Source organism: Arctopsyche grandis, chromosome 6, assembly GCF_051622035.1.
Source record: "Arctopsyche grandis isolate Sample6627 chromosome 6, ASM5162203v2, whole genome shotgun sequence".
Classification (NCBI taxonomy): domain Eukaryota; kingdom Metazoa; phylum Arthropoda; class Insecta; order Trichoptera; family Hydropsychidae; genus Arctopsyche; species Arctopsyche grandis.
In genome coordinates, this window is record NC_135360.1 from 10,691,161 (window position 1) to 10,719,037 (window position 27,877).

At 31.4% G+C, this 27,877-nt stretch overlaps 1 protein-coding gene across 4 annotated transcripts in view; it reads right to left on the reverse strand.

The window, feature by feature from the left end:
• Positions 1-3,639: 3,639 nt before the first annotated feature.
• The window catches only part of Mitf (transcription factor Mitf), a 101,979-nt gene continuing 77,741 nt past the window's right edge, over positions 3,640-27,877 (reverse strand). The window contains exons 2-15 of one of the 4 annotated variants that reach the window (XM_077432189.1): positions 26,157-26,468; positions 8,274-8,376; positions 7,330-7,458; positions 7,156-7,254; positions 6,949-7,080; positions 6,680-6,878; positions 6,429-6,585; positions 6,252-6,336; positions 5,423-5,539; positions 5,227-5,338; positions 5,034-5,152; positions 4,827-4,959; positions 4,614-4,745; positions 3,640-4,529 (exon numbers count right to left, since the gene is read on the reverse strand). In XM_077432189.1, the coding sequence (XP_077288315.1) occupies positions 4,345-4,529; positions 4,614-4,745; positions 4,827-4,959; positions 5,034-5,152; positions 5,227-5,338; positions 5,423-5,539; positions 6,252-6,336; positions 6,429-6,585; positions 6,680-6,878; positions 6,949-7,080; positions 7,156-7,254; positions 7,330-7,458; positions 8,274-8,376; positions 26,157-26,209 (1,755 nt within the window). In that variant the 5' untranslated portion in view covers positions 26,210-26,468 and the 3' untranslated portion in view covers positions 3,640-4,344. Of the gene's footprint in view, positions 4,530-4,613; positions 4,746-4,826; positions 4,960-5,033; positions 5,153-5,226; positions 5,339-5,422; positions 5,540-6,251; positions 6,337-6,428; positions 6,586-6,679; positions 6,879-6,948; positions 7,081-7,155; positions 7,255-7,329; positions 7,459-8,261; positions 8,377-26,156; positions 26,469-27,877 lie in introns of all 4 variants that reach the window. The other 3 variants (XM_077432188.1, XM_077432186.1, XM_077432187.1) reach the window with 3 other exon arrangements.

The window sequence follows — 27,877 nt, forward strand, 5'->3', positions numbered from 1 at the left end:
TAATTTTTGACAAGTTCAACTATTACATACATATGAATACTCATTATTAAACAGAATCGCCACGTGACGCACTTATGTATAGTATGTATTCAGATAACAACAAATTCATGCAAACATAAATTATGTTGAATGTTTTTCATTTTGCTCTTGTCTATCTACTCTTATCTGTTTTTTGTCTATGAAAAGTGATAGAGATCCACAATTTCAGACGCTTTTTCCATTTGATAAATGAAACGCGTCTTACATATAGTTGATAAATCATCACATGAAGTATTTGTTAAATCTTATCTACTACCTGCATATGTATATGTACATATGTATGAATAAGTTAAGCGAATACCAAATATTTGGAAAAATTCAATAACATATGATTAAAATATTAAAGTTTCAAGGAAAAGTTTTTTTTTTATATTTATAAAAAAGTTTCTAGATACAAAAACATACTTTTATTTTATGACGGTTGGAGTCCTCTATATGAAAAGTATTAAAACTTGATTGAAGTGATGGGTTGACATGTTTCTATTTATCTATAGATTTATCAAAAATTGACATATTAAATCATGTCAAGTATTAGTCGAATTTAAAATTTCAAAATGTTTTTCTTGATTTCTCATACACATACATACATATATGCACAGAGGTGTCACCCAAATTTTGGAACAACCGGTTCCCAAATTTTTTTCAACATACATATATGTACATACATATGTATGTATATATATTTCGAAAAAATGTCTTTTCTCTTTAAATTATTTGTAATCATCGACAACAATTTTCAAGATTTGTATAATTTTTGACAAAAATTATATGAATTTTTAGATTTCTAACGGGTTTCCGGAAACCCATGGAAACCACTAGGGTGACACCACTGAATTATGCTTAATTTAAAGTAAAATATCATTATGTCTTAGTGTTCTGATTGATTTTTCGTGTTGTTGTCAGGAACCTAATGGAATATTTGCCTCCATTTCTCTCGATACTGGGTTGTACATATGTAGGAGTTCTAAAAATTCGAATATATTCGAACATCTAATATAGCTTTAAATTATTTATTTGTAGTATTAAGAGGGTCGAGATATTAATAAAATTTTAAGAGAATCATAATCTGGAACATCAAATATAAATAAATGTGAAAATAAGTTCGTATAAAAAGTATGCAAATATTCGGATTTGGAACCCCTAGTTGTATGAAATGCAGTCTTTTCTGATATATTTTAATTCTCCCATTCCTCGAGGCCTCCGTTTCTTAAATTCACTGGATGGTGCCATTGACATTTGTTATTTCTCTTTTCATTCGCTGCACCGCTTCCTCGGTTACGGGGGTCGCGACCAAGAGCAGTTAATAGTTGACAATTTTAATAGTTAATTAATTGAAATAAATTTTAATTGTTAACTGCTGTTATATTTTTAATTATTATAATTTTTAATTTCATGTATTTTTTTCTTCTGTAATTCATGTAATTTTATGACTTATATCATAAGTCTCTTCTATGTTTCACTTCGCAAAAAATTAGTTATTTTCTTCTGTTCTTAATGTGTTTAGCACATTTATTAGATATTTATACTTGTGTTTGGTCGCTTTCGAGTATTCTGTTAGGCAAGTGTGTATGATTAATTGATATAAAAAAATAAATAAAATAAAATAAAATGTCTACCTACCCAAGTGAATACTATCTTTTTACTTATTTTCAATACATTTGTTATACCTTTCTAAACTATTTCCGTCTCTTCTAACGGTATTGATGAAGTATGAGACGATTAATTTTAAAATGTAGCGATACATACATATATATCTTGGGTTTATTAAAATTCAAAAAATATATTTACAGTGGGTGAAAGGAGTGAAAGGTGAAAAAAAAACAACAATTGATAATAATTTTAAACTATTTACTAGTATGTCACAATTTAGAATCATTCTATGGAATTAATCGTGATTTTATTGCGTTTGTATTAGCTGTGGATTGATTCCCAAGTCGAATTTAAAAATAAAAATTGGTAAGTGTCAAAATAAATATGCATTGTATTGGCTAGACTAGAAATAAATTATACATACATAAAATTGATTGTTTGTCAACTGTGTTTATAATTTTACAAACATAGAAATGCAAATTATGATTTTCATAAATTTTAAATATAAAAAACTAATAAATTTTCGGTCTATGAATTATTGCTGTGATTTTTTTACATATGTATTTTAAAAAGGAGTACTAAAATTGTATTGCCAAATTAATCTAATTACCTAAAACTATATTTGACTACAGAGCACTCTGTTTTGCTTTAAGATACTAAAAATAATAATAATGATTTTCATATTTTTCAACATATTTTCATATACACACATATATAAATATATATATTTATTTTATCGCGAGAAGTATGCAATATAATTCGAATAGTATTAAATAGTTAAAGAAATGCAAAAGAATATAAAATATGATAAAATTCAATGCTTTTAATACAGTACAGTTTTATAATAATAAGAGTATAAAAAAAATAACAAAAAATGATATTGTTTTCATCTTGTTTGAGCCAAATATTAATATTTTTGTGTCTTTTTAAGAGTTCAATTTCCAAAAAACATCTTAAGAACTATAATTTCGCTATTTAAAAGCAATCAAATGTATTGATAATATGTGGTACATAAAATAAAACAAGAATTAATTGCGAGCAAATACTTCCATATTTATCAATAATACTGTCAATTAAAAATACGATAATATTGCATACATATTATATACACATTTGAAACATTTTAAATGAAAGAAAATGTGAAAATACTGATTTGATTTATATCGTCACTTAAATACATACATACATACATAGACATTTTTTTTTAAATATTTTTTCCGAGATTATTCACTGCCAGCAGTGGAAATAACATATTTGAAAAATCTTTTACTCATTAGATTTTGAGCAGTTACTATTACATACATACATACATATATACAATGTATAAATTTTAATTTTAATAGCACAAACTTCTGAAAACCTAATCTAAAAATCACAGAAAAATGGTACTATTGTTAGCAATGTAATTATTTTACATTTTTTAAATTGTGCTACTAAAATGTCCGGTTATTTCAATTATCCTTAAATAAAATATATAATAAATATATATATTACATATAATACGTATGTACAAAATTATAAAGGTGTAATATATTTTTCATTCCGTATAATATACATATTATGTATAATCAATACAATTTAAATAAAGTAAAGCAACTAAATAATATATACATGTAATATAGCATTTAAATTTTACATGAAATCGTGTATAAGTACTACATATACATATACATATATTTAATTAATGTACATTGAATGTATGCAATAATTTATTTCTGAATATGAGATTTGTACACTTAGTCTTAATTAATTAAAAAGTTTGTCAAAATTGATTATAAAAAATATTTAGATTGGTTATCATTTTAAAATCACTTGTATAAACGGTACAAAATATAATGACAATTATGATAGAAACTTTTATAAAAATATGTGTACATATATTTATTCTATTATTTAATACGATATATCATACAATTTTTTTAACTGAACTATATGTATGTATGTATACATATAAAGAAAATCTGTATAATTTTAAGAGGTATATTTTCAGTTAAGTATTAAAATTTTGTTATCCTTAATTTCGTCAGACCAACTTTTATAATTAATAGTAATTTTCAATGGATTTACATGTTTTAAAATTCTTATTCCAGCATTGAAGCAATGACGATTATAGTTTCAACTATAATATTTCACCATCCATAATTTGCAACATACATGACCTTTACAGCCTCCCAACATGTTTCACTACAATAATAATAACAATCACATTGAGCATTATGTGTTTACAATTTATTGTCGATAATCATATGTATGTAAGGCACATTGTTACGAATATTATTTAAAAGTACTTTTACATCAACTTCATGTGACATTTGTGATATTTTTCTCGGCAATTAAGAAGCCAGTTAAGAAAGCTAAGTACTAATAATTGACCATTTATTAGGCAGTACTAAATATTTAATATATGATCTTTATAATTGTGCGTTGACATCTTTCAAACATTGAAGGCCTTGTAAAAGGAAAGTAGAGATAATTTTAGAAAATAGAAATTAAATTGATCATAAAAATGTAGTCAAAATCATTTAAAATTTCTTTTCAAAAACTACTAAAACATGAAATAATGAATTGATGTGACTAAAAGTTAAAAGTAAGCAATATTAAAAATCACTACCACGTTGTTCCTGATGATAGTCCAATTGATGACAGTGAAAATATAAATAAAAACGATTTAATTAATAAAGCCTCCTCATGAAAACTATGAGTACAGTGAAGTTTTTATGCACCGAGTTCCATATCAGTATCGGAGAAACAATCACTAATATGGTTCGTTCTCGCTCTACTGGGGCCCAAAAGACCTGAAGATCCCAAGAGACTCGAAGTGCTCAAAAGTCCTGTTGAACCCAAAAGGCTCAACGAAAGGACCTGATTGGAAGTAGAATCTCCCAACAAAGAAGCACCACCTGCAATAAAAATAATCACATTTTTTTTTCAAATACTAAAACAAATGTACTTCAATCATACATATACATATTTATCATAGTTACCAGTTGAACTATTAATCCCCAACATCGCTGTACTATCATCTGCAAGCATCGAATCAATTGTTGCTCTTTGATGATCGTCATCTCTTCCGAGACACATTCGACTAGACGGTGATGAACACAACATGGGATCTCCTAATTTTATAAAAAGTACAGTTTAAAACGTTTCATTTGAATTCAATTTTGATTGTTAAACTTCTTGTTTATAAAATTTACCTTGTACTACTGGATTATGTGGGTCATCTTCCATAAGATCTTCCATTTGGCTGAGACTTAATACGGAAGTTGATTCTGAAGTATTGAGATCTTGTCCAGACATCATCAGGGTGGAGGTCGAAGAAGGTGTTACCTGAAAAAATAATACAGTTTAATAATATCATTAAAAAAATATGAAATCATTTTTTATAAAATAATTTATATTACCTTTATCGGGGTGTCTAAAAAACTAACAGGTATCGACGCCATTACATCATTTGCTCCCGAGTCTAATTGAAGACAACCTAAATTAGGCGCCGGAGCAAATTGATCGAGTCTTAACGAATCTGGAATTGAAGTTTATGGTTAGAAGACAGATTAAAATAAATCAATTATTATAATTTCGGTTTTTATATCGAACCTAAAGGATCGGTGGAAGCTTCTGACATAGTCGTTGTCGGTTGCATATTGGAGTCTACACTTTGGCAGACCGGTTCACTTTGATGTGGAATATGTACACGATTTGAAACAGGCTGAAAATACAATATATAAAAGAATTATACATTTGATTTTATTTATATGTACATATGTATATATTTTATAAGGATTTAAATTACAGCTGAGTATGGTGGATGAGGGCTAGTGTTTCCGGAGGGCATTTGGCTATCTTGCGAAGGTTGCCATGCAAAGTCGTTTACTGGCAGTCCGTGAAGTTTTGCCTGTCTTTCTAATTCCTATTGACAAAATATTGATACAATTAAAAATATATTATGGTGTGTTTAGAGTACTCGCCATTTTGTACGGAGAAATTTGATTTCATTAGTATTTAAACTGTGGGTTTAAATTTTTAAACTATTTTTTACCCCAATGCGACACCTATGGCCAACTTTGTACATATCGATGGTTTGATGCACAGATATTGTATGTCCATTTATGAATTTGTATCGAATTTTTAGTTTGTAGATGCCGGAATAATTCAGGTTTTTCCTTTCAAGGTAATTTATGTATGTGATGTATAAATTACCTTGAAAGGAAAAACCTGAATTATTCCAGCATCTACAACTTAAAATTCGATACAAATTCAAAAATGGACATACAATATCTGTGCACCAAGCCATTGATATGTACATACATATATACATTTATAATATTATTAAATTTAAAATTTAAATGAAATAATGGCGAAAAATGTGTTCAATTTGGTAGCAACCGTTTCTATAATGAAATCAGAGAAATTGGCATACTCTGATAGAAAATGATCAACCTGGCGTTACATATATCCAATATCTCAATGCTTGGTCCACAACACTGAACCACGGATCGAGCCCGTGACCTCTCAGTTGATAGCATTATACGCTAACCACTGAGCTATGTTGCTGGGTAATATTAAGTGTTTAAGGAATAATTTAAGCTTTTTTATGTCGTATAAATGTGATTTCATCATACCTGTATTCTCAATAATAATTTCCTATTATGAACTTCCATTTGTCTTCTTCTGATTTCACTCTGTTTTAATTTATTTACTTCCTCTCTACAAATAAAATAAAAATTCAAAACTAGAACCATTTGTCATTACGGAAATAACAACAAGTTGTATTGGCAATGTCAGCAAATTTCACAAACCTAAGACATTTGATGTAATCGACGCTGCTTTTGAGTATTGTTCCTTTATTGGGTCTTACGTCGCGAATTACTTCGTAGAACGGATCATTCGTTTTGGGTAGGAGTGTGCCTAATTCTTTTATTCGATCATTTATATTAAACCTTCTTCTTCTTTCGACTGAAATGAACATACACAGTGACTATATAGCTTTAATAAATCTAACGTTTCCGCTAGACACACCCGTACACTTGATGCAAAAAGTAAATCTTACTCATATTATGATTATCTTTCTTCTGTCTATCTTTTGCCATAGCGTGAATTTCGACATCGCTAAGTGGTAAAGACTCTTGCTTGACAGCAGACATTTCTCCCGAAGAGTCCACATCTCCAGCGGATAGAAGTGAACTTGATGTTCCGAGACCCGTCGTTCCGCTTTCCAAAGATAATATATCATCCAGGAAATCATCCGTCTAAACAAAACATATCATTAAAAAAAATTGCATACAAAATAAAGTGGATTTCAATAAAACTATAACAAACCTCAGAATTGCTAGTAGTGACTGGACTAAGAACTCCAGAACCAGAAGCAAAGTCATAATCGGGACTTGGAGCTGGTAATGGTAACTCTGGTGCAGATAAAACTGCACCTCCTGTAGGCCGAGGTATGCCTTCCTAAAACACCAAAATACCTATAATTTTTATTATTAGGATAAAATAACTGAAAAATTCTAAAATTTGTAGACTTACTTGTCTCGGCTGAAACGATTCACTGAGATATTGACGCACTTGACTCCGTTGCTTTTGAATGACATGATATCTCGTTGGATTCTCTAACACAGTACGAACCTTAAAAAGCGATAAAATCAATCAAATAAATTGATTAAAAATATTTTATTTACAATAATATATTGCAAAGCTTACTTGTAAAACTTGTGGTGGTACTTCTACACTAGAATGGACGGATGTATTTGTTACCGTTGTGGGTATAGTGAGAACTTCTTGCCTTCTGGGTTTATTAAGTGTTAGTTGAGTTTGAGATTGTGCCTGTTGCTGTAACGATAAAAAATAACAATTTTAAAAATAAATATCATTTAAAAAAATCATCAATACATTCAAGAATCTGATAAAATAACAACAAATCGTTTTCTTATTGAAAAATTCAAACAAAAAATTGATAAACATATATATCTATTATATAAAATTAAAACTGTTTTCATTTGTTTGTCTGGATTGAAATGTATTAAAACTGATTAAAAGTCCAATTTATGTACAATATTAAATCCATACATAAAAATATTAATCATACATATGTACAATAATATATAGAGAAACTTATTTATTCATTATTATACATTCAATTCTACCATAGGTGCTATGACAGGTTGCCCCAAAGCGACACCTATGGTCAAACTTTTGAATATAAATACTAAACATTACAATACAACAACGACATATATGGACAAACTGGTATAATCAACAAATTCGTTTCTATTCACATTATACAACCACAACGTATTAATACATACATAGGTAAGCATATTTTATTTTAATATCAACAAATTTCTTATCGATTTTTTAATATAAACTATTATTGGATCTGGTTGTCAGGAGATAAAGGCGGTAGAGCAAAATGAGACTCGCTGGGCGGTTTAATTAAAATATTGTTAGTTACTTGGAGATCCACAATGAACTGTGTGTCTCATTACATGTTACCAACTTCATCATTAATTCGACTCAAGCGTTCCAACCTAATCATTCATACATGCATTATTCTAGGTTGGAAAATTAAATAGCACAATAGACAATTACTTGATAAATCAATTAGACGGTATGGTATATGTAATTATTCTTACTGAATAACAAACCTGAAGTGATTCTCTACGATGCTGTTCATGAAATTGTTCACGCATCAACTGCTGCTTCAGTTGAGTACGTGAAGTAGGAGTCAATGTTTTGAACGTCGGTGGACTGAAAAGAAGGAAAAAAAACAAATTAATAATAAATCATATAAAAATTCAATAGCAGTAATATTTAATTGTGTCAGATATTGAAGAAATCGTATTATTTGATCAAATAAAGTTCAAGATAATAACATTGTTAAAGCAAAGCGAACAACACTGAATTGTTCAATTAAAAAGGAAAATATCAACAATAAACAGATAATACACTTGAAAACTACATACAATGAGTCATTACATTAACTAGAAACTAGATTGTAGACGAAGACGAGGGAAGCGTCGTTTAATGAAATTATATAATATTGTAAATTCCGGCAATCAATCTAAACAAAACGTAATGAAAATATGATCATCACAAATCAAACGTCAATAACATCAATGATAATTCGTATAATCAATAATAATCGATCAAATTCGATACAACGCAGATGATGAATCACCACCGTACATATTTGTCACATAATGAACACTTTGTCTAAATGTTTCAATTGAGTACGACCGTTTCCAAAGGTTACAATTTGGCCAAATTAGTTACCAAAGCAACAACAAAGCTAATTGAGATTTAGAAAAATAGAAACATAACACACTTGTTAGATCATTCGTCTTTACATGATTTAATGTATTATATAGGTATAATACAATATGAACAATAAGAAAGAATATGGATAGCTATTTTATTTAATATGCAGTTTACATTTCTTTACTTGAAGATCATTTAGATCTTAGAGGCAAAAAAGACAAAATAAACCTGAAGTTTTGCAGGTTATCTGAAATGTGGAAGGAAAGCACATATCTCAGCCTCTGTACACACTTTGTGGAAGTGTGAGCCAATTACCAATTGTGTATTTGATTTTAAATATACAAGTCACGATCCTCATTTATGAGTACACAGATTGATTATAGGATAGGTTACCTAAAGTTAATGATGGGCTTGTTGAAGATTTCAAGAACAGAAAAATGAATCGATATTAACGTAAAAAGCGGGTCGATCAGGTATTGTGACCTTCGACGTTGGTAAAACGACACGACTTCTTCTAAGAGTTGGCGCTACTCACGAAATCACGAATAGGCCTCAGGCCCAGCTCTAGAACGTCAATGGTAATAACTGGCATAAAAATGCAATAAAAAAATATGTTAATCATCATGAAAACTATAATTGAGATTGCGAGATGAAACGCTCCTCCGATTTAATGCAAAATGTTCACCTACTTAAAAACACTGTTGCTCGATTGCATAATTCTTATTACTGTTACACGGACATATGTATATTTGCAAAAAGGATCTAACCCACATGAACAAAACCTTATAATATAATTTTGTTTTATTTTTATACATATATCATCATCATCATCTACAGCTGCTCACCATCCACTGATGGATGAAGGCCTCTTCAACCCACTTCCACTCGTTTCTGTTTCTGGCAACTCTCATCCATCTCACCCCACAAATTTTCCTAATTTCGTTTACCCATCTTTCCTGCAGTCTTTCTTTTACCCTTTTGCATTCTCTCGGGTACCATTCTAGCACTTCTTTTGTCGACCTTTCGTCCAGTCTTCTAGCCATTGCCTCTTAAATTTCTTCTAGCCATTGTCATACTTCTCATCCACGTGTTCCGCTTCTTGTTTTTCCTCGTTATGCCGAGCATACAGCGTTCCATACATAAATATCTTGGCGTTCAATTTCCAAGTTTCACATTCATACGTCATCACTGGCAAGACGCATTGATCGAAGATCTTTACACATATATATGTATATACATATACCAGGAAGGCCCAACAGGTAAACCCCAATGCGCCTTTCTGGCCAATTATAAGCATCGATAAATAATTCATAGGGCATCATAGAAACATCTATGGATACATTTTATGAGCAAATTTGAGATGCTGAGAACTCGAGTTTTTGCAAGAAAATTCTTTTATTTTATCGAGGTAAGCCAGTTATCAATAGAATTTTTGTTATTAATCCACAAGAATAGTCGAAATATGATTTTTCTAAGTGGAATTTTATTTAATTCTCATATAAAGACAATTTAATATATTATTCCTATTAATTCAATTCAAATTCGTGTAAATACGAGTAAATAATAGTACGAGCTTTTAGCTCACAATTTTACCGATTTAAAATTCAGCACACTTCCAATTAACCCTTTTAAACGAAAACAAAAAATAGTGTGGCCAGAAAACTATCCCAATAAACATGTTTCTATAGAAAATACTCAATATAAAATAGTATTAACAGTGGGAAAAAATTCCCAGTGAAAATACGGACGACTACTTAGAGAGATTTGAAAGCTGAAAAGTACTACAAATTAAAGGTAAAATACCCGACTATAGATTCCAATATTCATTTTGAACAGAAAATTGACAGATTTTGAGACATCGACCGAACAATATCAAGGTATAGAAAAATCGCGCGATTTAAAAAACACATATATCTCCGAATGACGAGCCAATCAACATTTTTTATCACCAGATTCGTGTTCACCGGGCATAGATCTATAAGAAAAGTCATATCTAGTCGCTGAACCAAAAAAAAGTCGTCATTTGTCGAACAGTGTTACAGTACATAATAGTAACAGCATTATTGCTACTACATATTACATATGTACATATATTACCGGAACAGTTAACCAAAAGTTTACTTTTGAAATTTTTTAAAATACTACTCACATGAGTTGAATCTTTTAAATAATATTTTTGAAATTGTATAGCCATTGATAGAATAGTTCACATAGGAGTTTGAATGAAAAAATGCTTTTGTTTCATATTATATGTATGAAAACATTCTCATAGCTCAAACTTTGCCCTTTGTTAAGGTCGGCATACACTGTTCGTGAGCTTTTTTTCAACTTTTCCATTGTTTTGTATCTAAATCTAAATTTCTCATAGTCCAATCAATCACATTGGGTCAAGCAATCGTTAATTGCGTAGCAAGTCATTGAATAGTAATCGACTGATAGACTCTAGCAGTACACACTACTGCGGCTAGAATACAAGACTTCCGTTCAATTTGCTGTCTTTATTGGCTCGGTGTTTCGGAACGCTTCTCAAACATCTCTTTCCGAGTGAAATATTTTGAAGATTTGAATCCAAAGATTGGACAGATCGAGCCAAAATGTCGAAGGGGCCCTTGGCGAAGATTGGCGTACGTCCACTTTGCAAGTTGAGCGTTGAAACATTTCCTGAAAATTATTTTCAGATAAAACTTTCCGTTTTAAAGATTAAAGCGACGTTTTTTTACTATAACCATATTACGTACATACATACAAAAAATCAGTATTTATATAACAAATATAAACAAAGGTAATAATATTATATTGTATATATAATGTATATTTTCACGCGCTATAAAACAGTAATCTAGGTATTTTGCACAAATTAATATTTTTTTGCACACTTACGCTGAAAATGTGCTCTCACTATAATTGTATAAATTGAAAAACAAATATAAATACCCACACATATTTTAAGAAACAACATTTATATAAAAAGATAGTCAAAGAGTATTTTATAGACGAAAAGCAGCAATGATCATAAAAGTTTAACTATAGGTATGATCTTCGAGGAATTTGCCCTTTTTTAAATTTTATGAATCCATTAATAAGATGGAATTTAAAGCGTAAAAGAGTCATCATCGCCGATAATTCTTTTAAACACAAAATGAAGACACTTTGAGATGAAGATAATGGGATTAATAGGGTATTTTAATACTCATAAAATAAGAAATTCAAAAGCTATAAATCGTTAACACCCAATGGATAGATAAAATAGTTGATGTTTCTTAGAAAATGAGTGTGGCTACATGGCGCTTAGATAACCGACAAACCATCTGAGTGAAAATTGTTTGGATGATGTTGATTATCTTAAGAGATCTCTCACCACTTTTCCTTGAGAAAGATGACGGGATCATTTATATTCGAGGTTAGTTCCTCTCCACACCAAAAATAAAGGCGCAAACTCACAGAATCGTACGGCACGGCATACTTAGGTAGACTCCAACTGTGAATGGGTGAGTCTTGTGTCATTGTTAATTCGTATGACTTTATTATTTCGATAAGTTTCTCCTACAATATGGGAATCAACGTTATCGATAACTGTCAAACACGTCAATGCAAGAGAAATACATCGCCGAAAACACTGCAGGGAGTGAGTTTTGGCCCGGTATAGATCAGACGTGCTAGGGTTTACATAAAAAAAAAACAGCTCTGTGTCTGTGCTCTAAAGAAGACTGATTTGCAAACGTTTCTTTGATAAATTTGGTATGAAATGACCGTGAAACTTTATTTTCGAAACTAGCTGCTTTAAATGCGAGTAAAAACGAGTCTAAACTGGAATAGATAATATGATTTTTCAGTTATTGTTTAAATAGCGTGTTAGGCATTATATAATAGTATAAAAAATTACATTCATCGTTCTTAAAACATTGAAATTCGATGATAAAAAAGCGCGCGAGAACAATGTTATAAAATTTATAATAGGTACTGAGAAAGCCGATAAAAAACATTTTTTTATGATCGAATATTAAAAAACATCATAAAAATGAATGACATTTTACAATATTGTAATGCTCTGCGGCAATATGTTATTAATTTATTAAGCAATTAAAATGTAAATATTTTAAATATTTCATTTTTTTGTATTTGTATGTACATACATATGTATGTATATGTAGTGAAGTGCACGATATTGAAACATGTTGCTTTAATATAGTTCAAATAAACAAATCCACGTTGATAACGCCCCTTTGCAACGCGAGACGAGGCTTGAATATTGGCAGAAGTCATCACATCTTAATTGCGAAGATCTACAGAATAAATACACAACTTATCAATAATATGTAGAAATGTTTCAATACGATGTTGTGGTCCACCAGTCGACGTTTGGTCGCCTGCGATTAATAATGCGCTTTGCAACGGGAAACGAGGCTTAAATATTGGCATGCGTCACCATATCTTAATTGTGAAGATCTGCAAAACGAATACTCAACTTATCAATAATATGTAAAAATGTTTTATTACGATGCTGTGGTCCACCAATTGACATTTGGTCGCCTGCGAATAACAATGCCCTTTGCAATGGGAGACGAGGCTTAAATATTGGCACAAGTCACCACATCTTAGTCGTGAAGATCTGCAGAATGAATACCCAACTTATCAATAATATGTAAATATGTTTCAATATGATGCTGTGGTCCAGCAGTCGACGTTTGGTCGCTTGCGATTAACAATGCACCGCTCGTACATATATGTAACTCCATCCATCATCGCGATACATTTTCAACCTTCAGCTTTTCAAACGTCCTCAATGACCATAGTAAAGATTAAATAATAGTCATATATGTATGAATGAAACTGGCATATTTGTATGCATACATAAATGGCGGAACAATTACATATGTACATATGTATACACAAACGGAAGCGCTGGCCCCGGTTAACGCTCATCGTACAATGGAACAACGACGCTCATTATTAGATACAACGTGTTCAATTACCCAGTTTTGCATATTTTTTCAGATTCGACGACACGTGGGAGACAATTAAGACACACACACACACACACACACACACACACACACACGCTCGATCATTCTAATGGTCAATATCCACCGTGACATTTGTGAGAACAAGCTCGAGGTTTCAAAGAAAAAATCTCTTATGCAACATATGTATGTGCTGTATATGTAGTAGACGTAATAATAAACATAAACATATGCCCCACGCGTGACCAATTTTTCACTATAAACTTATAATCAAATCTATGATTACTATTTGGAAAAAAAAATGAACAAGCGTATTACATATACGTATGTATATATATATATATATACAAATAGCATTGATCCAATTGAAATCTCTTGGCATTTGGAAGATGAAAATATTTAGAAAAAAATCCGACACAATTAATGGTGTCAAATAGGTTAATATCGACACGTTCTTCCCTAATCGCATGTTTGCATGTCTGAGACTATTCCCACAATAGTTACACAATATTGCCAGAAGAATGATAAAAAAATGAGCACGAATCAATCGAATTTATTTATATGAAAGAAAAAAATACGGCAATCAACGGTTTGAACGTCGCAGTAATGGGGATTTCATGTCCGGTGATTTTCTATGCGCCTCATCTCATCTCCAATTGTTCTGGACATCAATCGTCAATTTCGCTACCGTGTATCGTAAGGCTTATGACATTAAATAAACTGTTCTCCATCATTCGTTCTGATTGAAAAATCAAATATGAAGAAAGAATTTCCTCGTGTATGCCGGAGACTGGGATTGGTGGAAACTTTTAAATTGTTTTTTTTTAACGGTATCAGTGAATCTTTTTTGTTCTATAATGTTTACATACATAATTGAGAGATCCTTTCATTTGAAAAACTAACCAGAATAATGTGATTTAAAATTACATACATAATGACATTGATAAAAATAGTATGAAGACTATAATGAGATAAGAGAAAAATAAGAAAACTGCATTAAATAGGAAGACTAAAAGTCTGTAAAAGTAGAATTTGAACTCATAATTTTTGAAGACATCAGATGTAGACTGAACAGAATTATTTGTAATGATAAAAGAGCAACGTATTTTAATTTCGAAAAAATAAGATTTTTATGATATTTTGTACGGATTCGAGTCTGATATCAATGTACATATGTACATATATATGTATATAGAAATTAGAATATTTAAAAAATTGATAAAAAATCAACCCTCACTTTTTTCTGTCTTTCTTGAGAGAAACGAGTGAGATATAAAGGATTGTCTTTGTTAGACTCTCTTTTTATAACATCCCATTCCATATGATGAGAGGATTGATATTATTCCAGCTTCTGCTGAGATGAGGAATGCTAGATTTTTGCTTTAGAAAATCCTATTCAATGGACATTGATAAGACGAATGAAAGGATCCACCAGTCCTTTTCACTCTCAAAACAATAAAGTAAGAGATGAGAAATGTTGGATTTTCTCTTTAGAACCTTTAGAAAATCCTATTCCATAGATAAGGATAGAGGAATGAGAGAATCCACCATTCTTCGCTTTCGAAATAGTGACGCGAGATATGAGGAATTCTAGATTCTCCCATTAGAATATCTTATTCCATGCATAGGGATGAGAGGGATGAGAGAATCCACCATTCCATTCCCAAAAGAGTGAAATGAGAGATGAGGAATGCTAAACTCTCCCCTTAGAAAATCATATTTTAAGCATAGGGATGAGAGGATTGAGAGGATCCACCACTTCTCCTCACTCTCAAAAAGGTGAAGCGAGGGATGGGAATATATGATTCTTCCTCTAGAACCTCTAGAAAATCCTATTCCATAGATAGGGATTAGAGGAATGAGAGGATCCACCACTCCTCACTTAAAAAAAGAAACGCGAGGGATTGGGGATGTTGAACTCTTCGTTTAGAACATCCTATCCCACGGATAGAGTTGCACTACAAGTCAATTATTATATTATATATAAAAATTACCTATATGTACATACATACATACATTTCTAAACATATCAAACCCCTACCACCGAAGAAGAAGCTACCGAACTAATTAACATTTTAACACACCAATGATACGTTCGAATTGAAAACATTGACAGCCCCTGAACCCGTATTGTCTTCTAGTAATTGTTTCACAACGTAAACAAACAAGACTACCGGTCAGTAGATATGTAGGTAAGATAGTGGCGAATATATCCCGTTTAGCGTAGTGACGTCGCCAAACCGAAATTAACACACAATGTAAACATAGTGCTGCGTTCGCCCATGGCACATATTTACCGCATCGTTATGGTATTGGTATTGGAATTGTACACCCATGGTATTGTATAATGATAATTTCGTTTCGCTGGGTGCGTTTCGCGATTCACGAATCGTTCCGCAGGACCAAGAAAGAGTCCGGCCCGCATTTGCATTCTATCGACGTCGACGACCCGCTTACATACGATTTGATGACGGTGACGTATCATCAGACCGTCGTAACGATGATGCAGATGAAGGACGATGAACTGAGACCGTATGAAAAAGTGGTACGATAAATACAATAGGCGATACTCCTACCCACGCTTGACACTTGTAAAAGCGACACGCTAAAATAAATTTGCCCTATATTCAGAAGATCTGATCTTAAGGATTGGATACGCTAGTCTGTACATACATATGTATGTATGTACGTATGTATGTTGGATGATCAAACGATTGTTGGAAAATGTTTATATGCTTCAATTAATTAGTTTTTTTTTCAAATAAAATCATTGAATATATGTAGTATAATTCTTTTGAAACTAGCCAATGGATATCTGTAACAAACTGCTTCAGCTGATGTTGAAATATATACATATGTAATCTCTAAGATATAATAAAGGCAGTACTTTCGTTCAATAACACTGAGCAACAAAAAAAAAACGGAATGGAGATTAATCAATCTTTACTAAAATAAATTCAACCCATTGAATTCGAATATGATAATGATTTTTGTTGGTTTGATCTTGTTTATGATATATGAGATATTGCCTTAAATATTATTGATATGAGATATTGAGATATTGCCTTAAAATACCTATAAATAAATAATAATTAATCACCTATCGAATTTTTATATTTTTATATTTCAATACGTTTGTTTAGAAGGATTGGTTTTAAATCTTAATATATAATTTTTTTTATTTAAATGTACTACTAAATGTACTACTCATCGGTAAATGATTTCAGATATGGTTTCACATAAAATTAGCATCTTATGGTACACGTAATAGATCAATCGTATACCATTTACTTTTTCCTTTTAGAGATAGCGGAAAACTCCTTTAGAAATATCGTAGTGATAGAAAATAAAATAAATTATTCAAAAAGTTTTGTTAGGAATGATGAAATTATTATACTAACTTTTAAAAAGTTAATAAATTGTAACCTAAGATTAAAATTCAAGTTTAAGCGGCGAGTTTTCTTCGAAGTAAGTAAATAAAATCAAACAATTTTTACAATTTTCATTATTTTGAGTGATTCAAAATTTGAATCATATAAAACATTCCTATTATATAAACTCATAGAAATTTTCCATCGATTCACGAAGAAATATGATACAATTAAATGATTCAACGAATAAAACACGTACCGTCGATTGCATTATATCCAATTCTTTCTATTTTTAATATTATAGAGTATTTTCAATATTATATACACTAATACTGATGCATAGGTGACGATACATTTAATAAATATGTTTATAAAACCCATAAAAACCATTCAAACATCGTTCAAATGATAAAACTATAACATGTACTATACTTCGATTCAACGCCTTTAATTATGCCTTAATAACGCCTTCGATTAACAATTAATACGAATTACCCTCTCACGTGCTCGTAGTACATTGTGATACCTATCGATGTAAAGGTCATGAATTGAAACGCAAGATGTAACATAATTATTTACATATACTATATACTAATGCCGTCTCTTTACACCGCATTCCACTAGTCGACAGTGACTTTTGCAATACAACGCACAATTAAGATTTACACCGTTGTAAATTTTTCATTAAACCAACCACAATAAAAACCAGTTCCGATTCATCGATTCCAATTTACGATTAATCGACTCCATCAGATTGAAACCTTTCAAAATGAACCACGAGGTATGTGGTCAAAAATGCAAAAATGATGACAAAACTAATAAGCCAAATGCATCTCTACTACATATATGTATGTACCTATATATATATATATATATATATATATATATATATATATATATATATATATATATATATATATATATATATATATATATATATATATATATATATATATATATATATATATATATATATATATATATATATATATATATATATATATATACTCATCAATATATATATATATATATATATATATATATATATATATATATATATATATATATATATATATATATATATATATATATATATATATATATATATATATATATATATATATATACTCATCAATATATGTATGTATATATTTCTCTTAAGACGAAGATTTGAGGGTTCCGCCTTGTTAATTTAAATTTCCATTAGAAAATGAGAATATTTGATCGAGTTTGTTACAAACTTATGATATGTAATATATCCAAATAAATATTATATATTTTCGTGACATCCGTATAATGAAATGAGTTGAACATAGTATTGATGAAATGAATTTTTAAAAAGTTATATTTAATATATTGTAGCATGGACACGTAGAGAGGTTTCCGAGATCAGAGTGAAAGATGCAGCAGTAGTGGAGAGGTAGTTTATTGTTCTTGATCCGTCGGCCAGTCAGCCCCGAATGAATCATGGACCAAAACCGCCGAATATTTATACCCATCGGGTATTCTCCGCACAGAGAGATCATTGGTCGATAGGTCGCGAGACCTTATTGGTTGTTGTATACGGCTCATTTATACGCTGAGGCTAATTTGGCGCGGATGCAAGATCAGGCGATTAGTGATGGTAGACCAGCGGTCCACGAGCACCAATTACCTAATCCCCAAGTTACAATATTTTAATATTAAAATACGATGTCGATTTTTTTATTGCAATTTATGTATTTAATTACGTTTAGCGAATTGTCTGGAAGTGTTAGAATCCCGGTATGGAATAAAAAAAAGTATTCGAATATATGTAATCATACAATAGTTCAGATCTGTATTAGAACACATCGCAATTTCCAACGTCGTTTGTTTTCACACGCACACACATACAAAATGGACGGACGTTACAACAACGGAAATGCAATTTTCAGCAGATTTTCACTTTCCCACAACAATGGTACAAAAAGATGGAGGCGACGAAAAAACCTAAGCGGGGCATCACATCTCGACCTCGACAGATCTCTCGACGGGTTCGGAACCGAGCTAATTGGACACAAGAAGCGAGTGATGGACACGCGACGAATACGAAACGAACACGCTTCTAATTTTTGCACAATGGCGACAACTTCTTTTCGCCGATACTACCTATTTATGCATTATATTGGAGATGTTTGAGGGGCCTCCTCCGACAGACTGCGAGATACCGTTGCGAATTTTGGCTGAATGGCTCCGGTGAAAATGATTAACTGCGCACAGATCCTCTTTGCGTTTTGTCGCTCTCGAGCGAAATATGAGCGTGAAAATTCGTCGCACGTTGCAACCATGCATTATGCATTGGTTTTGGTGTTTGGGTTCTTTTTAAACACACAACTTACTCCTCGGTAGACCTTATCGCACGTTACATAACAAACAACGGTTCGATAAACTGTTCAATAACTTGAATACACTTCAAATCGATTGTTAGATTGTTTCAAATCGATTGTAAGATAAAAGGAAAATGTTAGAAAATGAAACTCTAAATGGGACTAATATCCTGGCTAAATATGCGTAGGTACATACATACATATCCAAATGTATTATTAATGGTACGAGCGATGTACCCAAATTGGTCGAAGTTCATGACATAAATAGGTTGGGGATAGGATTTTAAAAAATTTATCCGAAAATTGCTTGAAATAGTGTTGTTATATTGCATATGAATGTACTTAAATTACTGATTGGTTTGGTGAGCAATCCTCAAATTCTTGAAGAATTGGGTTTCAATGTTCGCAGCCATCTCGTTAGATGCCGCAGTTTGCTCTCTTCTACTGTGGCACGTACCAATTTGATGGTCTCGTCACCTGTTGCAAGGCGTATCCAGCTTATCAACCGGATTTCTGTCAACTTGGATTTGTTTAATTTATAATATGCTTATCTGTTTGACGAATTGTTTAATTTGATAAGATTGTATTTGCTGTCATATTTTATGTGTATTTTGTTTTTTATTTGTATTCTTTTTTTGTATAATTATTGTATTTTTTTTGTGTAGCCATAGTGGCGTCTCAGGGCTATTCTTTAATAATTGTAAATAAATAAATAAAGAGAAGGGGAAAAATTGTTTCTCGCTCAAAAGGTTGTATGTTTCATCGATAATTCAGATTTGTTCTAAATATGTACTAAAATCTATTTATGTTCGAATATATGTATAATATAAGTGCGTATAAAATATAATAAAAAAATAAAAAAACTTGTTCCACAGGAGACATTAATAGGATTCGAGCGAATGCCACCCACAATATTAACTTAAGTAAAGACAGAATTTTTTCAAGCGACTATAGTTCTGATTTTAAGCACCCATATACATATGTGCATATATTTATTGAGATTGTAATGCTTAGAACTATCTTTATCCGACATGAGTTTCCCCCATTAAAATCATAATTTGTGATAATTACAGCAGCATAGCTCATAGCATAAATGGTTGCGAATCACCGAGAGTTTCCCGGGTTCAAGCCCTAGGCTAAGCTCTATTGAAAATAGCTTAATCGGAAGTATTACTGAGTTTCGATAGTTAGTATTGGATATTTGTGACTCTAAGTCAATCGTTACCTATCATAGTTTGCCAATTTATCTGATTTCATTAGTGAAACTTTTCCTTATTAAATTGTCAAAACCATCCCATTCACTATTTGTTGAATATGATTTCAACTATGTAAAAGAAAAATACCATAGGTATCGCTCAGGGGCACTGCCCGTAATGCATAATGAGAAAATATATGAAATCGAGGCATTTCTATTATTCTGGATTATATTAATCTGGCCACACGTTTTTCTAACCAAACAATAAACAAATATGTAAATCAACTTCTCCATTATTTTTGAAACTATTAAAAAATATCCTCATTCATATTTCATCCATACCTTCTTACGTCTTATTCCACGTGTTTCGCCTTCTGCTTTTTCTAGATAGACTGCATAAACACACTTCTCAAATAGATGTACATACGCATATCACAAAAAATGTGATAAATCCGCGTATTATTAATAGCAAAAGTTAATCATATTTACAGTGAAAGTATCGAACAGTGCTTTAGTCAAAATTCGATCGTAATATACATACGTCACCTTGTTCAAATACGATTTAAACTTAAGTCATAGAAAGGTGGAAAGTTCATCGATGTATTGATTTTTGATCTCTCGAAATAAATATAATTTTAATTATATTTTATAAAATGTATGTAAATACAAGACAGACACATACTACATAACACGCAGTCGACGCAAACATGCGGAATAAAATCGCACAATGTCAGATCGGACAGATCGACGTCGACGTCATAACATCAAACATTTTACAATGAAATAAAAAACATATCCACCATTGTTTTTGTTATTGTCTACGATTAATTTTAGAGCACCCAGTGTAGACCATTGTATGGCGGCCGTGTTCGTCGGCTGATAGTATCTTCGTGTGCTCAGGGTTAGGCAATCGCGTTACATTAATTGATATCATTATTGTCACATCAACTGACCACTCTTCTGGCACGTTTAATTACTGTAAAATGTTAATCAACACTGCTTCGTACTCGTACTGATACTGCCGACGATAATTCAATGGCAAGATATCGATACTAATTATACATATGTACATATAATCAAACTTAAGATTCGAACCCTTCCTCTCTGGTAGTTACACAGTGACGTTTGCTATTCTCGCAATTGTGTATTTATCGCACGGTTGCTTTGTTTCAGCTGTAAATTTCTATTTAGATTCGTTCGGATGTTAATTGTTCAATTGTGAGTTATTATGCATTGTTTAGGTTCAATTTTAAATTATGGTGTATACCGACTTATAAATATGTACTATAACTTTCGGATAAAGCTGAAAAGATGAAACTACTATGTAGTTTGAAAGTTCATTCGAATGCTAAATGTTCGCATATTTGGTTAAAACAGTTTTTTTGAAATGGTACTGTTGCGTAGGGGTGGGTTCAGGATCCAAATGAAAGGCCAAATTCGCTTCACAGCATTTATTCAACGTCTCGGGAGGTCCACACGGAACAACCGCTCACTCCAGAATATCTGATCTACCGTGTGTATCCCCGATCCATTGACGTGTCTATTGTCTAGGCACGTAAAGTTCTACCCTGGCGAATCTATTGTTTACACACGAACTCACCCAGGTCTGGGAAAACTCCAGCGTATCCTTTGTTCGGGCTCTTACTGAGTCCCGTTAGCCTAATCCGGGTCTCTATTATTCACTCACGAATACACTTAGACAGTGGATACTCTCTCCTTACAGTACTTTCAGATAATGCAAGCCAAATTTTATATGAGGAAGAAGCTTTAATCAATAAGAAAATACAGCACTATAATCAAGTCTTGTTATTTTAAGGATCACTGATTTAGAGGAATCTACCACCCAAACAAACATACATACATATATACAAAGTCTCTTTCGAAATTATATATTAGATATAAAAGTGAATTTTAAGAAAAATTACATATAATGAATGAAAATGTGATAAAAATATACATATAAATAATCGTAAAGGATATCGTATATTTAATTAATAGCGCAGATTTAAAGCCTGAAATCTAGACATATCACATTACTCAACACGCAATAGACGTATGTAGCATCTATTCTAGTGTGAATCTAGCTTTATGTCACACAAATTGAAAATTTAAAGCGAAATATGTAATTAGGCGAGTTACCGACAATAAATGCGATTAAAAGAAGTTTAGTCGTTGGTTTGTTATCACGGGTTACGGGCAAACTACCGATCCGGTTTTATATCCGCAAAAGTTCCACTTTCGAACGTTCGATAAGAAATAAACCAGAGAACAAATACGACCGAATTAACAGGCATTAAAAATTAACACACACACGAATTCTAAACAAAACACAGGTATACTCTAAAATTGGCATGCTGAATTTTCGCACATTGCTCGCAACCAAACTAATAATAATTTGAGATGTGAAGTCATCATCGCGGCAGCTCATTTTGTCGTTACCGTCAATTAATCTTTATTGCATCCCATATTGTGCACGGAGAAGTTTATGTATCGGATAATCGGTGATTTGATAAGACAAAATTTATCATTAGCACCTGATGTGTGTGTGAGTATGTCATTTGCGGTTAAAATGTGTTGAAAACATAATGAAAAAGAAAATTCAAAATAGGCATTTGAAACACTTCGATAAAATGCGATATGTCGAATTCAAAAATTCATAAATATTACATATGAATTTTTTTATGTAAATGTTTGAAAAGCGCGATGAATCATTTTGATTCATCGCAGTTACAAACATACTTATAATATGTTTAATATATTATATCATTAACTCAATGTATTATTTATTTATTTATTTATTTGGAAAATTTACAGTTTATTAAGTTACATAGATTGATAGTAAAAAAAATATAATTATGTTAAGTAAACCATTAATAATTTTCACATATAGGTAAAAAAAAGAAAAGCTCAAACATTTAAAATAAGAAACAAAAATGATAATAGAGTAAGATAGTTAAAGAAAACATAAAAAGAAAAAAAATAGAAATAACAGTATAATAAAAATATCAAAATATTAAGAATAATAATATGATAAAAATTATGAAATAATAAAAAAAATATAATATATAACAAAAAACAAAAAGACAAAATAAATACATCAAAATAAAAATTCATAATCACAATCGTAAATTTTCATTAAAATTAATCATCGAAAAACAAATTTGCAATAATTACTCTAGCTTGTATAGCATTAATATTAAATAAGTCAAACATAGAAATTGTTAAAATTAGTGTGTTGACGGTGGAGCTTGCACGCCAGATGAATGAGCTTCTTCCATAATTAGAAAAAGTATTAGGTATGTAAAGGAGCTCATTACATCTAGTCATTCTATTTGGTACACGCAATGATAGTCTGCTCAATAATTGAGGACAGTCGATCGAGCCGTTAAGGATGTTCAAAATTGTTGAGATGTGAGCTATCTCCCTTCTTTTGACAAGAGGAAGTAGATGCTGACACCTACAAGCATCTTCATAGGAAGTATAGGTTAATCCAAAACGGCTACTGACGTACCTCAAGAATCTCTTCTGAATGCGCTCCAATCTGTCTCTTGCACCAGAGTACTCTGGGTTCCAAACTTGGGATGCAAACTCAACAATACTTCTTACGTATGCACAATATAGTATTTTGTATGATTTTATAGAAGTAAAGCATTTGGAGGACCGGATGACGAACCCGAGGGCCTTCGACGCTCGAGCTACAACATTGTCAATATGTTTACTAAAGGATAGATCAGAGTTTAAAAAGACTCCCAAATCCCTAATTTCCGATACCCTTGTGAGTCTATGTCCGTTGATTGAATGAGGAAAGTCAACTGGACATAGTTTTCTGGTGAAGGTTATGCAGGAGCATTTTGCTACATTAATTTCCAACTTATTTATGCTGCAATAAGCCTCTAGCCTGAACAAATCATCTTGTAGGGCCAAAGCATCATTTCGGTTGTCTATATTTATATTTGGATAGCCTTCGTTCTAAATCTGTATCACCGTGTGTATATATTATACATATATAATCTTGATATTAATAATTAAGCAGAAACTTTCGTCAAAACGTTTTAACCCTTTGTACTCTTGTGTCTACCGTTAAAAATAAAATTTTCCGAGTTTCGTAAACTTTAGGTTGCAAAATAAAAACGTCAGTAATGGGGACAGACTAGCTAATACATGTAAATTTGGATTATCGTTGCTTTTTATTGAATCCGCATACAATTGAATTGGTAAGAGTTCAATATTTGACTATTTTAGACACTCGGTGAAAATTACATGTCAAAAGTGTAGTAGAGATATGAAGCAATGACTTGGTGTCGAACTATTAATCCTCTCAATCGAAAGCTGAAATTAAACTGATTCAAGTTTGCCTAAGTTAACGAAATTCATAAAAAATATATATATTTTCCCATGATGCCATTACAGTTTGTCCCTGGGCGACACGTGTGGTATTAAACTTTAAATTAAAAATATTAAATTTTTAATCATATTCAAATAGTGGTGATGATTCAAGTGGGTATGATGGTTTTGCCAATTTGATGATGAACCATTTCAACAATGAAATCAAATAAATTTGCAAACTCTGATAGAAAACGATCAGTCTGACCGGCAGCACTACAAAAATACTTCCGAATAAATTTTTATCAATCAAAGTCAACCTAGGGCTTGAACCTAGTATCTCGGCGGTTAGCATTAACACAATCTCTCGGTGGTTAGCATTAACACAATCACCGAACAACACTACCGACATATAAGGATGAGTTTTACAAATAAAAAAAAGGCAAACAAAAGGGCAAAAGGGGTAAACCGAGCAGAACTTTCGGTTTTTCACTCCGAATTTGCACAAGAAAAAAAAACACGGTTTTGCACAAGAATTTCCGGATTTTAACATATTATGTTTTGGTTTTCAGCACCAGTTTATAATCAAATTTTTTGAATATTTTAAAGAAGAAGAAGTGAAACAGTTCGCTATGATATCTTATCATCAATTTTATCGATACACTTAAAATATTCCCAGAAAGTTAACTCTCTTTATAAAAGGTGATTGTCCGGATAATTAAAAAATATCTAAAAGAGCTTTAATTACTGAAATAATTTACAAATTGATTAATAAATTTGGATATTAAGAATAAATTTTTAAATATGTATGTATATACGAGAGATAACAAGTGGTTTCAATTTTGACATGGTTTTCACCAAGACAATAGTAACTCTATATGCGTATGTATATCTTAAAAAATGCTTGTTACGGTTACTAAGCGAATAATATATTATATTCCACTGTATTATTTTTTCAGTTATCATAAAAATGTTATCGAATGCTTTATTTTAATTGGAACAATTTAATTATACAGCACAGAGTGCAAAGTGTTAGCCCGAGCTCAAGATTCGTAGATAGGAGGATACTTACTCCTTTTTGTTGACGACGATGACCAGCTTGACTTTGCGTGGTCCCTTCGTCATGCTGACAGCTGGAATCCTGCCGATGTGCAGGCGAGGAACGAGACGAAGACCCGAAGGTCCGTCCCTTCCTCTGTTCCTCAACGGATAATCGATTGGGCCGGATAACCGAGCCGAGACTATTGTCACCTGCCCGTCATACTGTCACTCGTTAACTATCCCTCGCTATTGCTTCAAAACACAAATACACTATCACTGTACTGTAATTTATATATCACTGCGTCGTTTCAATCAGATTGAATTCAACAAACACTTCACCAATCTTATTTTATAATAATAAAAAAATATATTAAAAACACTTCAATGATTCAATTTGAAAATTGTTCAGTGTGAATGTATATGTTAGTTCTGTTATATATGGATTTCTTTCCAAGTGTCAAAAATGAAAGTATTGTATCTAAGTATGTATGTAAGTAGTACGCACAGCTAACTGTTCGGTCGCTACATACTATACTACGGGTGGTCCAAAAAATGTGAGCTATGATATGAAACGTCAACTCGAGATAATGTTATACAAGGTGATTCAAATGAAAACGTAATAATGTGTAATCTAAATACAATCAGTCGTCGTTGATGCTTCAATTTCGTATCTTGCTGAGATACGAAACTTCGAAGACAAAATTCTCTCGAATCAAAGAACATGCTTGAACATCAAATCCAATTGCAAACAACGTTTATTTATCAGATATGGAAATATAATAGATAAAAAACTATAACCCAACCAAGTACTATAATATACTCAGAATTCGCTAGATTACTGTTGTTGTACTATCAACTTGACATGTGGTTTCAGATTAAGTTCGTAAATTTACGTAAATTTTAGAAAGCAGGTACATATTTTTAAAAACAATGTAAGACAAACTTAAAGAGAAGTCAATTGGATATCTTACGAACATTTAGATAATTAAAATTTAAATATTTATATGTATGTACATATATAGAGTGGTGACACGACAAAGCCGCGCACGACATTGCCGCACGGACATACCCGCGCAAAATAAAACTGCAAAATTATATCTCGCAACAATATAAAATAAGCAAAAGAAGTCTATTAATGAAAGTATTTTTCCAAAACTAGTTCCATCTTCTCCATTGTTGTTAAAATGTAATGCTCACAATCTAAATGCCAAGCCACACTCTAAAATACTCGGCAGCTAGGGATTGCCATCGGAAAATTAATTTATGGTTATAAATTCAGAAATTCCGGTGTAAACCAGTCTTTATAAATGTTGACAAATTAATGACACGAATTACACGACCCACGTTCAATGCATTTTTTTTCAATGCTACTTGTAAAGGCTTAGCGGGTAGTATTTTTGCTTACTTTGTACATGCTCAAAATACAACGCCTATCGGCGTTTTTCAGGCCTATGAACTTGTTGGCAAAAAGCCGATCGGCGTTGGTCAGCATTCAAATGGTTAAAAACTCAAATTATTCAACGTAGTACCGTCATAAAGTTTTATGACTTTTGTCGGCACTTACTTTATATTATGTTATAATTCGGTGTTTTTGATACCATTAAAAAAATATTTTCATTGCTATCGAAAACTTCCATAAAACAAATATTATTTAATAATTTTGTGAAAAGCATAAAGCTCCCAATTAGGCTCTTGTAAAAACTTTTTTTAATATTGCGCCCACATGACTCTGATGTCTAATTATTATAAGTA